The following is a 16904-nucleotide window of genomic DNA, read 5'->3' on the forward strand; positions in this document are numbered from 1 at the left end:
TTAAAGTCTGCTCCCAGATTCTGTCAAAAGCTTGGCCCTTCTCTTTGCCAGTCAAGCCAAGGTGTTGGCTCAGGCAACCACATGGCCACAAAACTGATCTGAGGAGCTGGGCTGAATGTCCAGTTAGATGGCAGGTAGCACAAAGAACAGTCAGGAGATGTGGACTGGATCCACTAATATGGAGATCTCAAGCAAACGTTAACACCTTTGGGCCTCAGTTCTCATATGTGTAGAATGGGATACAGACCTTCCTGTCTATACTCCATGAGGTTCTTGTGAAGATCAACTGTATTCTACAACCCACAGAGTGCTCAGCTGCTGATGAAGACAAAATACTCTTGCTGAGAGGAATTCATCACCCACAGGCTTGTGTAACTCCAGGTTTGCAAGGAGTCCTGTGTGGGGCTACCTACCTCTGCATGATGCGTATCACAAATTCCACCCTACTTAACACAATCACTTCTTCTTGCTGGACCTCGGTTTTCCCAACTGCAAAATGGGAAGGTTGGGCTAGATCCTCTCTAAGGCCCTTTCCAGTTCTGGCAGTCTAAAGCACAACAGCAAGGCCCTACCACTCCTTAACCATTCATAGCTCAGGACTCTGGCTGGTTCTGTCTTCCCAGGTTTTCCCAAAAGCTTCTCTCCCAATAGAAGCTGACCTGAGGAGAGAGAGGGACAACAGCGCTCAGCAACTGGCCATCGATACTTACAACTTTGGGCTTCGTCTTGGTTGGTGACTGAAGAGGGGATGTCACTTTCCTCAGCTGGGGTGGATGAGGTCGGTACGGCACATAGGTTTGCAGCTGGGGGAAGAGTCGAACCTCCAGAGGGGTCCGCACGGGGCTGGTGGGAGGGCTGGACAGTGGGGGTGGCTTGCTCTCAGAAGTTGAGAGTGAAGGCACAGGCGGATGAGGAAACAAAGGCACCGTTTTTCTCTCTAAAGCATGTGGAGGCAAACAAAGGATGGAATGGAACAAAGACCCTCGTCTCAGGAGGACAAGGGGAGGGGCTTACGCCATAAAGATCTGACCTCTGCAAGGCCAGCCCACATACCTGGGTGTTGGCCTCCAACCCCCTGACTCCAGGAAGATGGCCTGCTCACCTGGATTTTTGACTGATTCCACCAGGATTCTAAAGTTCTCTTTATTTGCACTCAGGCCTGCAATGACGTCTTCAATCCTCCAGAGATCCTTCTGTATCTGCGATTTCTCCTGAGAAAGACAGGTGGTGGTTCATTTCCCTCTCAGATCCTCACCAGAAGTTTCTCATTAGGACTTACGCTATCATTTCAGACACAGCACCTCACCCTGGGTGGGGCAGCATCCCCTTTGGAAACCCCACCAGGGCTAGAGCCAAGCCTGCCTCGAAGCTTCATAGGGTACCACACCCATGGAAAACGCCCAAGATCTAGGGGAGAAATTCAGAGGATCTTTCACATAATCACCTTGCCTATTTCTCCCAAATTTAAAAGATTGCCTTAAATACTATATGCTTCCACTTATAAGGTATCTAGAGTAATCAAAGACAGAGACAGAAGGGTGGTTACCAGAAGCTGGGGTGGAGAGGGGAATGAGGATTGTCGTTTAATGGGTACAGAGATCCAGTTTTGCAAGATGAAGAAAATTCTGCAGATGGGTTGCACAACGTGAATGTAGTTCACACTACTCAACCATATGTTAAAAATGGCTAAGGTAATAAACTTTGTTATATATATTTTATCACAGTTAAAAAAAATAGACTGTTTTAGGCAACCATGGCAAAAGGAAGAGAAGGCAAGGACTAGAGGTTACACTATCCCCAGAATATAAAGAGCATCTTTTAAAAAACTATTTCATATTTTTTAAGTAGGCTCTACACCCAACGTGGGGTGTGAACTCATGATCCCAAGATCAATAGTTTCATGCCCTACTGACTGAGCCAGACTGGTGCCCCATAAAGAACATCTTTTAAAAGACAGAGCTGAACCCTGGGATTTGGGGTTAAGAGTACAATGGGCAGTGAGTATTTGGCAATAAGAAGAAATGAAGTATTAATACATGTTATAACATGGATGAACCTTGAAAACATTTATGCAAAGTGAAAGAAGCTAGACACAAAAGGCCATGTGTTATGTCACTTATACAAAATGTCCAGAAGAGATAAATCTACAGACACAAAGTAGATGAGGTGGGAGTGTGGATGGGGAGTGACTCTTAACGGATAGAGGGTTTCTTTTGGGGGAATGATGAAAATGTTACAAAACTGTGGTGACAGTTGCACAATTCTAAATATTCTAAATACCACTGAATTGTATACCTTAAAAAGGTGAATTTTATGGTATGTGAATTATGTGACAAAACTTATTTTTTTTAAAAGTACAATGGGAAAAGGGCCAGGCTACCCAACCATATGCATACTCTGACAAGTTACAATAGAAATCGGACGGGGAGAGATACTAAAAAGAGGTGAGCAGACTTTATCAGGATTAAGGGACTGTGGGCATTTTATGGAGTGTAGTTGACACACAATGTTATGTTAGTTTCAAGTAACATAGTGATTCAACTTCTCTATATGTTACACTATGCTCACCACAAGTGTAGCTACTGTCTGTCAAGATACCACCATACAATGCTATTACAATATCACTATGTTCCCTATGCCATGCCTTTTAATCCAATGACTTATTCTTTTATTGACTAGAAGCCAATACCTACCCCCGCTCCCCTTTACCTGTTTTGTGCATCCCCCTCAACCCCTTCCCTTCTGGCAACCATCAGTTTGTTCTCTGTATTTACAGGTCTGAGTCTGCTTTTTTGTTTATTCTTTTGTATTTTGAGATTCTGCATGAGTGAAATCATATGGTATTTGTCTTTCTCAGTCTGACTTATTTCGCCTAGCATAAATACCATCCATGTTGCTGCAAAAGGGATGAGCTCATCTTTTTTATAACTATGTAATATTCCATTGTGTGTGTGTATAACACATCTTCTTTATCCATTTGTCTACAGATAGACATTTAGGTTGCTTCCATATTGTGGCTATTGTAAATAATGCTACAATAAATATAGGGGTGCATGTATCTTTTAAAATTAGTGTTTTTGTTTTCTTCAGGTAAATACCCAATAGAGGAGTTACTGGATCATACAGTATTTCTAATTTTTTGAGGAAACTCAATGCTGTTTTCTACAGTGGCTATACCAATTTACACTCCCACCAACAGAACACAAGGGTTCCTTTTTCTCCACATCCTCACCAACATTTATTTCTTGTCTTTTTTATTGTAGCCATTCTGAGAAGTATAAGGTGATACTGTATGGCTTCTTTCAAAAAAAAAAAGTTTGGTGTTTTTTTTTGGCGTTGGGTTGTAAGTTCTTTATATATTCTGGATATTAACCTGTGGGCAACTTTTAATAGAGTTGTTTGAACATGAAAGTATTCTTTTAATTTTTTTAATGTTTGTTTAATTTTGAGAGAGAGAGAGAGAGAGAGAGAGAGAAAACAGGAGCAGGGGAGGGGCAGAGAGAGAAGGAGACACAGGATCCCAAGCAGGCTTTGTGCTGTCAGTGCAGAGCTCAATGTCCGCCTCAATCTAACAAACCGTGAGATCGTGACCTGAGCTGAAACCAAGAGTCAGACACTTAACCGACTGAGCCACCCAGGCGTCCCAGTATTCTTTTAAGTTTTAAACTATCATGGGAGAACTTAGCTGTGATCATTCCTCCATGGGCTTAAAAGCAAAGTCCTCATACCACATCTGCTCTCGAGGCACCCAGTCACCCTCAGGTGGAAGGATTCTTGCATGTGTGATACTTAAGGACTTGCCTGATTCTGCAAGTAGACTATGTGCTCCTTGGTATATCCCCACAGGGCTGGGGACCCAGCAGGCTCTCAGTACATGTATGTTGAGTGAAAAAAGGACCAATCACATAAAGTTCCTTGACCAAATGAAGTCCAACAGCTGAGACAACAACAGATGTCTCCTAAAGGAGCTCACATTCTCATACTCTCTCCATCCTTCCAACACCAACGCACATCCTCTCAGGGCTGATAAACAAGGAATGGGCTTGAAGCTTAGCGCCACACCAAAGCACGAGTGCCCTAAAACAGACATGTTATTGAGCCGAGAGTGGGTGTGTAAGCTAACAAGATTATCTCTGGAGCAGACTAAGCAGAATGCTGGGAAAAGGTAAAGGAGGAGTATCAGATTAAAATCAACCCTTTCCCCTCTCCTCTGGCAGTCTACCTGGCATACATACCTGTCAGGTTACAATCCTGCCTCCATTTTGCCTTTCTGCCACCCTCGTATGTAAGAAAAGAGCAACAACAAGCGAAAGCCAGAGAATCTCTAAGGTTCTCCAAGGATAATGGAATTTCAGAACTTAATGACAAAGTCAAGGAAGCTTTTGGGGAGCACGGGGTGGTTTTCATTCCTGCATCCTCACACCATGCTGGGCAGGGAAGGCTACTACGTACTGCATTCAGCAAAGGCTTGAATTTGTTGTCCAGAAGTAAGAACACATACAGGTAGCCTCACTTATCACATAGTTTTCACACAGTTACCTGGATGTTCTTTATTCTCTGGCTTCCCTGCACAGGTGGTCATGAGGATCTTTATAAACAAATCCACTCATCTTCACTGAAAAGCCTACAAATTTTCTCACAGCCAAACCTGGCTAAAGGGAGGCAAGTTTCCAAGCAAGTTCCACTGCTGAGAATTTGCATATGTGGCTACAAGCGTATCTCCAGTGTTAATGACTCTGGAGTCTAATATCAGGACTCTAACAGCTTGTCTGGTCTAGAATTACACCAAAGAAGTTAGCACAAAGGCTGTTCAAAGAAGGGCTTTGTGAGCTTCCGAGGTCACTTTGGCACTCAGGGAAAGCATGAGCAATGCCTCCAGCCTAGGTAGACATCAAGCTGCAGGGCCTAGGCTTCAGTCTAGCCTAGCTCTTTATAACTTACATGGTTAAGTTCTCCAGGGAGTCTGTGACAAGACTTATACATTGTACTCATTTGTTTTTTAGAGCAGAGAAAGGGATTCTGGGACTGCTGCAAGTTAAATCACCATGAAATAAGGCACGGTAGAAACACAAATGGCCAATGATCATATAAAAAGATGTTTACCCTACTAGTGATTAAATTGATGCAAATTAAAACAAGATGTCCTTTTCAGCCAGCAGAATGGCAAAAGCTAAAAAGACTGATAACATCAAGTGCTGGAGGAGCTGTAGGTAAACAGGGTTCAGCACCCTCATTCACTGTGGGTGGGAGGGCAAATGAGTGCGGCCTTTTAGAGGGTGACTGGGCAGCATCCATCAACATTTAAGATGTACATTCATTTCAACAGAGCAAGGCCATTCCTAAAAGCCTATCTTAGATAAACGCTTATAAATGGGCTTGAAAAGGCAGTTACACAGATGTTTTTTGTGATACCATTATAAAAGCAAAACACTGCAAATAACTTAAATGCCCATCAGAAAGGAATGGCTAAGGTATAGAATATCTAGACTATGAGAACTATGCAGCTGTTAAGAACTAATTTCTTTTACTTTACATGGCCTTCTGAGACTATAGAAATCTTCTATAATCTGTGCCGTTCAATACAGTATGTACCAGCCACACGTGAGCTACTACTGAGCATTTGAAATGATTCTAGTGTGACTGAGGAATATATTTTTAATTTTAGTTAATTTCAATTAATTTATGTTTACACTTAAATAGCTACTGTTATCAGGCAACATAAACTTGGGGGTATTTTTCCTAGAAAGATTTCTATAACATAAAGTTCTGACAAAAAAGCAAGTAACCGAACGTGTAAGTATGATTCCTCTCCTAAGTACACCCAACTCACACCCCCAAATAAATTATTTTATGTATGGGCACATGTCTGAAAATGCACAGAAAATGGTATGGAAGACAATACCACCCACTGATGGCACTGATTACATACAGAGAAGGTGACAGACTGGAGCAGAAAGAGAAGGGAGGGAAGAGGGGCTTTTATTTCATGTTTTGCTTTTTCTTCTTATTGTTTGGCCTTTACAGAGAGATGCATTCATGTATTATTTTTATAATTATAGAAACACAAGGAATGAAAAGCTAAAAAACATTACTGCTAAAATTAATGTAGATCATTGAAAAAGATCCAAGAAGATAAATATAATGGGACAGAACACTTTAAGGAACTAGTAACTAGAAATAATCACTTGAAGGACTTTGTCAACAGTATTCACTAGTATTTTCAAGCCACTATGCCAAGTGCTGTGGTACCAAAAAAAGAATAGGAAAAGGTTAGCTTGGGTTCAGGGAAATTATGGGGGAAAAAAAAACAACAGCAAGAGACAGACAACTTCTGGAAGACCTAGCAGGCCAGCCCAGCCCTGAGCTACAGGCAAGAGTCTTCTCCACATGGTCTTGGACGAGGTTTCTGGGAACTGGCCCCCAATGGTGAGTGGAGGGATAGCAGGCATCTCCAGGGCCACAAACCCAGTTCACCTCTTGTGTTCCTTCACTAACATCCAAAGTCAGTATGTATACGAAGTCACTTTAAGGAAGAGCCTTGGCTAGAACCAGTCCATCGATTAGAAAGCTTAGCGTCAAAATTGGCCTAGCATGGTGCTTCATGCACAAGATGTCTCAATGAATGCTTGCTGATTTCAAATAAATTGAATTGATGTCAGGGAACTGATGGAAGAGATACAGTAGATCTGAAGTTGGGTTCAAAAGCAGGTTATTTTCCATTTTTAAAAATTTGAGGGTGGGCAGAAGCCTGATCGGGCACCACAATGGGGAAACACTGGGCAGCTGGAGGACCCAGCCTGTAAGAATAAAGACCACATAGGGCCTTTCTTCTCTCACCTTTGGGGGCAGAGGCAGCCATCAATGGAGTGGCCTGGTTTTAAGGGTAGAGGAGGCAGGGCTCTAAGGCTGCCTTTCCTGAGTAGAGCAGTGGCCACAGTGATGGGTATCTCCCAGCCTGGCTCCAGAAATGCAAATGACTGCCTGGAGACCAGAGGCACCTAGATGGACCTGGAGTCACACTGCCTCCTCAGGTGAAGGACTGATAACATCTATCTTCAGGAATCAGAGGAAGGAAGGAAGGAAGCAAGGAAGGAAGGAAGGGAGGGAGGGAGGGAGGGAGGAGGTGGGGCCTTCTGCTGCTGTCTAAGTGAGTAGCCCCAAAATGGAACCAAGAATCACGGGAACAGATTATTCTCAAGTGTCTGTAAGGTTCTCAAGCTCGGTATTTCTCTCCCCTCAGGGCCATTTCCTCCAAATGATCTGTAGCAAAACGCTTGCAAAAAGGCCCAAGAGGCAGGGGGTGCTGAGGTGAGTTCTCTCATCACAGCCTGGCCGGAGGGGGGGCTGGGGGGGGGCAAGCAGGCTGAGTCCCGGTGGGGGAGGAAAAAGCCCCTGGGTAGGGCTCACAGCCCCACAGGTGAAGGCTCTCAGAAGAGATCAGACTTCAGAAGGGATGAAGAGCCCTTGGGTCACCTGGAAAAAAAAGGCTCTTCTGTGTTGTTCTTGCAGGGTCTGCTTCAGCTGCTCCACATCACTCTCTAACTTCAGGTATTCATTCCAGGCATTTTCCATCTCCTGTGGGCCAAGAAAATGCTTCTGATTCTTAGTTATCCCCTGACCCCAAGATGGGCCCATGAGCACCTGTGCTCTTGACCACTGCTGACCCAGCCAGGGGAAGAGGAAAGGAGGGTCCCAGAGGGTCTCAGGCAGGCCTGGTACGAGAGAGACAGGGCTTGTTTCTCATTCCTGCTCTGACCCAGGCCACCTGCACTGTTCCCTCTCCCACACTTGGAGATGCTTGGTCCCCCACCCCGGCAGAAAGCACCTGCACCACACGAGATGGACAAATAAAAAAGGAGAAATTCTGACATGCTGGAATTAACTGTACACAGTTCAGGGGAAGGGCCTTGCAGGCTGCTCTGAGAAATGTGGTCCCCTTGGTGTTTCACTGTAGCCATACAGGAGTCACTATATCAAGACTCTTGTCCCCGGCCACCAACTCAACTACAGCTGTGAGATAGGAGAAGCAGCCCCCTGCCCAGCCCATCGTGGGGGGTTGGGTGGAGGAATGGGGGCGGGGGAGTGTCTGCCACCCTCCACACCCTCTACACACAGTGGACTCTCTGGAGATCTCCGCCCGGATGTGGACAAGGTCCTCCTGCAGCAACCTCTGCTGGTAAGCAATCTTCTCCAGGTGCTGGGGCTGGTCTCGGTACTGCTCCATCTGTCTGTGCAATACCTCCAGGACGGACTCTAGCTGGTCCTACATCAGGCAAGGGCCAAAGAGCAAGAGGAAAGCAGGACAGTCCCTGAAGGCCTCCCCATACCATGCTAGGAACTAAATAAATCTGCTGAATCTAAGGCTGAAGGACCTACTGCCCAGCTGCAGCCTGAGTCAGGGCCTCTGATTCCAGCTCTAACTCTGCCCACTGGGTGGCCTCCTAGGACAAGTCACCTAACAGTTCTGTGCCTAAACTTCCTCATCTGTGAAGTGGGTATAAGATCATCCACTCTTTATGGGATAAACTATAAGGATACATCAAAGAGTAGATGGAAAATTCTCTTAAGTTTTATCAGCACATGTTATAGACCTTCAGCATCACAAATACAATGCCTTATTAAAGTGCAAAAAAAAAAAATATCACACTAAGGGTCCAAGAAACCAAACACTGCAGCCCCTGGCCTGTTCCTCCTCTCTCATCTAGACTTGCTTCCTCCATAGCCCAGATCCTAGGAGGAAAGGAGCTCTAGAAAGTGATAGCCTCTGTCCTATTGTAAGTATGGCCACTTTCTCCAAGGCAGTCCCCTTGCACGGGAATTCAGGGGCCTGAGGTCATCACATACAAGCCAGTGGAGCCCTCCTCTCCCAGGCTAACCTCATGGTGCCTCTCAGGAGAGTTAAGTCAGAGCAGAATTAAGGTGGAGGAGGGGTAGGTGGCACTCGGAATAAGCAGTCTGAAGTCTCCCCAAAAGATTTCCTCCAGGTTTAGGCAGAAACCCTCCTGGAAGCACCCTTTAAACCCACACATTGTTCTAGATAAACAAGTACCTGTTCTGGCTAAATGAATACCTGTGACATGACAGTCCAATCTGTATCTGTGGAAAATACAGAATGACAAAACCCCCTGCCAGCCAGCCCAAGATTATGTGAAACTGACGCATACTTTGTTCTCCTTGAGGGCTCGGATCTTGTCTTCCAAGTCCTGGAGGATCCTGTCTTGTTCACAGAAGATGCTCAGTTTGACCTGTGAGCAAGAACAGGTGGGAGAAGGCCTGGGATGATGAGAAAAGGGCACAACCTTGAAGTGTGATCAGAAGGTCTTTGGCCTTCCAATCCCTCCAAACCTCGCCTGAAGCTGCCCGCCCACCTTGGGTCTGGGGGCAGCAGGCAGCCGGGGGGTCAGCCTGTCACCCTGTTTACTCACGTCAATGTCACTCTCTGCGATCTTCACTGGCTTCAGACTTCGATCCTTGACGAGATCCCTGCCTGTCATCTGGGAGGTGAACAATTTAAAGCAGATTAACCCCAACATTCAGGATTAGACTTAGAGAAGGAGAGTTAGCCCCACAATGGACAAGTGTGGAAGTCTTTACAGGTAGGGTCATAGCATGAAAGGGGCAAAAACTCAGATGCTACCTCATTTGTATGCCTGTTTCATTTTAGGGAAAAACCAAAGCCTTTTTGTGATTCAAGAAGCACTTGTAAATTCCTCAAACTAAAGAAAAAGTAGGCATCCAAGATATAGTTTCATTGACTGTGGAAGCTTAATTTGCCCAAAGTGAATCCAGTATGAATCCTGGAAGATTTAAAAGACACAGTTTAGCTATCGAAAAATGTGACCCCCCACCCAGGGCAGTGAGGTGAACCAGGAGGAACCAGTGAGCCCCTGGGGCACTGTCAAGCCTTAGTTTAAGGAAGCCTCTTAGCAGCTTACTTCCCCATGAGCAAGGTCAGCCTATCTCATCCTATACCATTTGGGAAGAGAATTTGGTCAAGGGATGAAGGAACCTGGATGGCTGGGGTTTTCAATTGATCCCTAAATAACTGAGGCTGGGTCATACTTGTGTAAGTCACAAGTTACCCTGTCCTCTCAAGAAAGGAAACCAAGAAGCAGTAGACAAAAATCACCCAACCTTATGACCCAGTGGGCATTCATAACATTGTCCATCCTTCCCTTGACCCCACGTGGGCACCATGCTGCCATCTCCTACTAACCCCTACAAAGCTAAACCCAACTCTTTAGCCCATGTTTTCACTCCCCCCTAATCTCCTTCATGCCAAAAGCTGTATGGGGTGGGGGTGGGGGAACTTTTCCACAGATGCACCCCCCTGGCCAAGTCATGGTCAGGGAGAGCCAGATCAAATATGCCCCATGCAAGGAAGACCATCTTGCTGAACTCCATTTTGCAGATATGACCAAGGAAACAGGGTGGAGTCAACCATAGCTGAGATAGGTGATGTGTATACTATGCAGAGGGTTCCAGTGTGGATGGATAGACAATTGCTGGAGAGATGGCCCTCACTTTCTCCCTACTCCATCTGAGAGGTCCACTAAGTTTGTGAGTGTAAATAAGAAGCAAAAATATATTGGCAAACATCCTCCTTAGAACTCAAGCCACTCATGTGCCCAACTGTCCTACACTCCTTCTTCCTATAATCATTGGCAAATGCGAAGGTCAAGGTCAAGGGACAATGCCATCTCTAGGCCTTGGGCTGAGGACTGAGTCTGGCTGCAGACACACCCCCATCCATTCCTATGCTCCTTTTGGTCACACAGTAGATGGCAGGGACAGATGTCTTATTTATCTTGGTCAAGTCAGCCCTGAACATAAAGCCTGGCACACTGGAAGGCACTGGGAAAATGCTTATTGCATTGCAGGTAGGTCAAAGGTAAAACACATGTGGGTCAGTGCTATAGCATCCTGGAAAAAATAGAACTCCAGCCAAATTCTGCTCTTCAGACTGGCAGATTATGTGTACATACATGTATACACACAGTCACGGAACACATGGACTACTGCCACAATCCACAAACAAACTGCTGGCTCCTGCAAGGACAGAGGGGCAGGAAAGGTGGGGAGAATAAGGGTAGGGAGGAGGAGGAGGGGTGGAATGAACCTGGTGAACCACGAACAGCTGGACCTTCCAGGCAGGACTTGGGCCAAACTCAGGGGAACCCAGCAGGTAAAGGTAGGGAGGTCACTCTGTGTCACAGTCCTCCATTAAAACAGAGGACAACGAGCTGGTCTACTCTCCAAAGGGCTGACCCTTGGCTCACTTCCCAGAAAGAAATCATTTTCAAATTGAGATATGCTGTGGGGATTTTTCCTCCTAGCAAAACTCTTCCCCTGATTTCACTGAAGCTTTTAACAGATGATATCTTTTTGATACTGAAATAGCAAGGCAGAGAATCTAATTGAGCAATGCCTCATTTATCCAGTGCCATGAGGAATGACGTATTCGCCACAAAAAAAGGCATTTTCAGAAAGCTGAACCTTTTAAACTTTTTGATGGAAAGGTTTCTAGAAGTAAATCCTACACTGCCTTCACAGAACTGAATATAAGTTCAACCTTTTCGGGGATGAATCAGTCATTATAAAAATCAGTAATATGGAATTTCTTAGAAGTTAAGTGTATTAGGACCATTTGCCTCTTGATTAAATTCTTCTAAATTTCTGTGCTTTCATTTCCGTTTTAGATTGACACATAATGTTTCTTTTCTCTCTCAGGACATTAGGTTACTCCCTCTTGTCTAAGAAGTAACTCTCTCTTGTCCCCTTTTAATGGCTGCGGTTAAGGTGCTGTGAGTTAGGAATTGAAATGACTGAGTCTGTTAGGACTGGAGACTCAACAGAGGGACAGTTGCTGCTTTTCCCTAACTCCCTCACCTCCAACTGGGTCTGGTGCCCCTCAGGGGAGGTCCTCCCATACCTGATGTCTCCCACAACTATGGGCCTTAGTACATTAGATGATGTGCTCTCTCTCCCCTCAAAAGATAGTAACCTGATGAGAGGTGGTTGTAGGGACTATGACATATTTTCTCTGGATCCTCAAAGTCCAGCCAGGGCCCACCACATTGAGGATATTTGGGAAGTGTTTGCCTGATGAACCTGTGACCATATCAAAATCATGTGAGTTGGCTCCTACTCCTATAGGCTTTAGACCATGGGCTTCATGAAAGTACTTACACAGCTCAAAGGCCCTTTAAACTTCTGAATTTAGCTTTGTTCTGGAGTCAAGGCTGCTATGAAATATCCACAAGTAGTATATTACATGTAATTTTCCTTTTAAAACTGTGCTTTGTGATAGCAATGTTTAAATCCATTTGAAATATCAACTATGTGTCTCCAGCATTTCTGTCACCAGAAAAAAGAGAAATTCAGTGGGCACTCATCCATTTGAAAGAGTCTGTGCACCAGAAAGGAACTGAAGGCCACTCAGGCATTTTACCTCCCTTCCACCACATCTCGACACACCTTTTCTCAGGGCTCGGGATGACTGCACATAGCACCTGCCTCCCAACCTGTAGCCTCCCTTGGAATGCTACAAAAGTTGGCTACATTTCAGGCACTACTTCTGCATCAGTCAAAGGGGGGACTTGGGAAAGGGGGTGGCCCATTTTGTTCTAGTCCAGCTCTAGACTGTTTTCAATATCAACACCCTGCCCTGAAGAAGAGCCAGCCTAATCCCAAGGCCATGGTAGAATCTCAGGATATGCCAGAGGCTCCAAGGTGACCAGGAACTGCTAACTCCTTCCTAAGAACTCATGCTTGACTCCATAGACCACACTGGTCTCTGTCTAGGTCAGTCCTTGCCATGGAGGCAGAGAGAGAATGGGAACACAACACAAGCTGGTGGCAAGCCAGGCAAGCCCCTCCCACCCCCGCGGCAGCACAAAAGATGGAGTCACAGAACACCGCATGTGAGAGGTTCAGCTTGGTGCACCAGCCAAAATGCTGAAGGGAGCTTCAACAGGAGAAAAAAATAAACCGAGATGACTTGCAGGAAGCCTGGGGGCGGTCAGGAGAGCCCCTGGTTAAGCAAGTGATGAAGTCGGCACTGAGCCAAAAGCAATGGAATGGCCCCGCTTGGAGACACAGATCAGATCGTCTTACGCTTCTCCTGGGCCGACAGCCCCGTGCTGACTTCTTCAGCACTTTGTAAAGCACGTTGATCAAAGGTTCATTATTTTTTATCTGTTCCAAACAAAAAGGCAAATATAACAAAACGTAACAGGTGAGACATCAAAAGACACTTGAAGGAGCCAGAATTTGGGGAATCGGTAAGGGGAAACTTTTAGGAGGACACGTGCTGTGTAGTTCAAATGACTGAGTCTCAGTCTGGCTGTGCTGCTTCCCAGCTGCTGAGCCTTTCCAGATTTCAGATCCCCCACCTATAAAATGGGGGAAAATAAGTTCTGCCTGAAGGATCTTAGTGCAGGCTAGTCTACATGAGAGGGCCAATGCCGGTGCCCATTTCCTTCCTGTTTCTCCTGCAGAAGACAAGAAGGGACTTTGCTTCTTCCTTCGTCCTCCCTCACCTTACACTGCAAGACATCAAATCACTAGGGTGGTGCCATGCGTTAGTCTCATCCCTGCCCCATATTTTCCACCTTCAGTGCCCCAGACCCTCATCTCCACACCTAGGTTCATCTAAATAATGATGTCTTACCAATGATCCCAAGTGCTTAGAGCTCCTTTGAGGGAACACTGTCCTTACCCACCAAAACAGTGGATCTCAACCCTGGGTGAACACTGGAATCACCCAAGTGGCTTTAAAAAAACTGATACCCGAGTCCTACTCCAAGAGACTCAGATATTAATTCGTTGGAGTGGGTCCTTAAAAGGCCCCCTGGGTGATACTGATGTGCAAGCCAAGACTGGGAACCACTACTGTAAAAAGTGGTTCTCAAACTTCAGCATGCTTCAGAATCACCTGGAGGGGGCTTGTTAATACAGCTGACCCTTGAACTATGGGTTTAAACTATGAAGGCCCACTTATACATGGATTTTTGTTTTTCAACAAAAACAGTATAGCCCTACAAATTTTCTCTTTTCTATGATTTTCTTAACATTTTCTTTTCTCAAGCTTACTTGATTATAAGAATACAGTATGTAATACATATATCATACAAAATATGTGTTAATCGATTGTTTATATTAAAGTAGACTATTAATAGTTGAGTTTTGGGGAGTTAAGTTTTACCTGGATTTTCAACTGCACAGGAGTTGATGCCCCTAACTCCCACACTGTTGAAGGGTCAACTGTATACAGATTTGCTGGGCCCTGTGTTCAGAGGTTCTCACTGAGCAGGTCTGGGGTGAGATCCAAGATTTTGCCTTTCTAACAAATTCCCGGGTATTACTGATGCTGTTGGTCTGGAATTACATGTTCAGAACCACTGCTTTGAAATAATGTTTCTCAACCCTGGCCAATAATGTTTCTCAACCATGGTCTCCACCACCTGACCAGCAGCAGATACCCTCCCTTCCACCTCCCCTTCCCAGGTGTGCCTCACAGCTGCATAAAAACAATCTAAGCTGTCAATAACAGTGACCACCATACCTGCTTCTTCAGACTTAGCTAAGGTATAGGGTGCTGAAAAACAGAACTATGATGCCAGAAATACAATTCAGTGAATACAACTTTAGGGTGGGCATAGTACATGGTACACAGAAGAAAGAAGGCAGGTGTAAAGTTAGACACTGGGTTCAAATTCCACACACATTACTGTGGAAGTGATTTCTCTTGATACTTGGGTTCTTGGTTAGTAATGTGGGCAGGGGTAATAATTCCTATCTCTCAAGGCGCTTAGAGGATTGAGATAATGAACATGTGCCCAAACACTGCCAGGCAGGAACAGATGCTTAATCAAGGTGGAGTCCTTTCCACCCTGGCACCACCAAGTAAAATGCCAGAAGAGTAAACATTTTCCAAAAAGAGCATTAATACAGAGCATCTTCTAAAAGACTAGAATACACCTTTGTTTGATCACTTGGTACAACAGCAGAAATGCTCACTTTAGGGAGAAAAAGTTCCACAACATGTGGGGAAGCAAATACTGATTCTGAAAGCTGAGCATTAGCTGATTGGTGATGGCAGGAGCTTTGGATCCTTAAGTCTGTGGCCTTTGGAACAGGGCCATGGGGGAGCCTAGGCCAACCATGTGGGGATAGGGAGGCTGTTTTTCTCCAGACGGGCTCACCTCCTTCCTCTCCCCGCAAGGACCTCTCACAAGCAGCTGGTCACAGTGGGGCTGTGCTCATTGCTGTCCCCACACCCAGGCTGGGCTACAGGGCCCATTCAACTCTGCCCATAAAGGTCCTCATCTCAGGGACCCCAGCTGAGCTCAGCATCAGCTCATTTTGTCTAGTATGTCTCAATCTCAAGAGCCAATGGGCCTTAGGGTTTTCCTGATATAATCATGCATCCCTCTTGTCCTGCAGTGTTCATCTAGCTTCAGTTGCACCCTAGAGATGGAGGGGGGAGTGTTTCACCACAACTTGAGCAGGCCCTTTTAGAAATCCCTCTATTTGTAGCTGCTATCCACGTCTCTCTCTCTTTTTTAATTGAAGTACAGTTGATTTGTCTTAATTCTCCCTTACAGCCACAGAAGACACATGGTAATGTTTTAGAGCTTTGTAGACTGTCTCTATGTCTCCTGAATTACCCAGAACTCTTTCCACCACTCCACACTGCAGCTGTGCTAACTGCTGCCGTGTTTCTTGTTTCTTCCTAGCAAGACTTCCCATTAGGGAACCCCTCCTTCATTCCACAGGGAGTCTTAGGTTTGCAACTGGCCACCCATGGGGACACTAAGCTGGAAGGAAGTGAACCTGGGTTTTCAGGTAGCCACCTTCCCTGGCCATATGGAAGCAGCCCACACACCAGGGAAAGTAGAACAGTGATGATGTGGCCTGAGCCCCTGGGATGTAGCCCTTGGCTAAAAGAACCAGTATATTCCCTTTTTGGCTTATTCGCAGGTTGATTTGGGTTTCAGACGCCTGCAAACAAAAGAATCCTGCCTAATACACTCCTCAGCCATGGTTCTATAGGCCCTCAACACCTCTGCTTTGCTTCCAGCCCTTTCCTCGTCCGGATCCTGAAATGAGGGAACCCTATACCCCAGCTGGGTTTGAGCAGAGCAGAGCAGAGCAGGCCCACTGCCTCCCTGATGGGAGTACCCTGTACCTTGGAGAGAGGCCAAGGCAGTACCAACCTTTCTGGCAGCTATGCCAGATAGACAACTCACACACAGCACAAACCCCAGCACCTCCCTGCTGCAAGTGCAGCTCATCTGGGGTGAAAGTTCTCTGAGAGGAACTTAGCAACTGGAGTAACAACTATAAGACTGGAGAACTCTGGTATCAACACAGCTGTTTTCTATCACACAACTTCCAGAAAGACTAATGTTCTGGGCATAGGCAGCGCCTAGCTAGTGAAACACCCCAAGGATACATCTTGCTTCTATCACATCAAATGCATTTCTTGGGATAATGACCCCAGCTCAGCTCCATCAGAAACTGAATGCCTTTGGGTCCACAGTGATAGAAGCAGCATTTTAAGAGAGGCTAGGAGGCCAGGTGATAAAGAGCACAAGTTTCAGATTCTGAGCTATACCTAAATACCAAATCCTCGGGAACTACTTATGTGGCCTTGGGAAAGTCATTTTCTTCTCTGAGCCTCAGTCAGTGAAAAAAAGATAAGAACCACCTTCCTTCCAGGGCCACTCTGGGAGTTACATAAGTTAACAGAAGTAAAACACAGTGACTGTCATACATGGTACCCTCTATTGTTAGTAAACTTCTGTTTGGAGTCAGGACATCCAAGGACTCCTGGCTCTGCTCTGCCACCCTGTGCCTCAGCTTCTCTCTTTAAATCCCTTTTAACTCCAATTCTATGA

General features: G+C 45.6%; 1 protein-coding gene across 10 annotated transcripts in view; it reads right to left on the minus strand.

The window, feature by feature from the left end:
* Nucleotides 1-16904, minus strand: part of PLEKHA7 (pleckstrin homology domain containing A7) — a 224904-nt gene that overhangs the window by 16895 nt on the left and 191105 nt on the right. For 8 of the 10 annotated variants that reach the window (XM_043580756.1, XM_043580762.1, XM_043580757.1 and 5 more), the window contains 7 exons: nt 13117-13197; nt 9426-9494; nt 9165-9245; nt 8114-8263; nt 7474-7575; nt 1103-1211; nt 711-937 (listed from right to left, as the gene is read on the minus strand). In XM_043580756.1, the coding sequence (XP_043436691.1) occupies nt 711-937; nt 1103-1211; nt 7474-7575; nt 8114-8263; nt 9165-9245; nt 9426-9494; nt 13117-13197 (819 nt within the window). The remainder of the gene's footprint in view (nt 1-710; nt 938-1102; nt 1212-7473; nt 7576-8113; nt 8264-9164; nt 9246-9425; nt 9495-13116; nt 13198-16904) is intronic. The other 2 variants (XM_043580760.1, XM_043580758.1) reach the window with 1 other exon arrangement.

This window comes from Prionailurus bengalensis, chromosome D1, assembly GCF_016509475.1.
Source record: "Prionailurus bengalensis isolate Pbe53 chromosome D1, Fcat_Pben_1.1_paternal_pri, whole genome shotgun sequence".
Taxonomy (NCBI): Eukaryota; Metazoa; Chordata; class Mammalia; order Carnivora; family Felidae; genus Prionailurus; species Prionailurus bengalensis.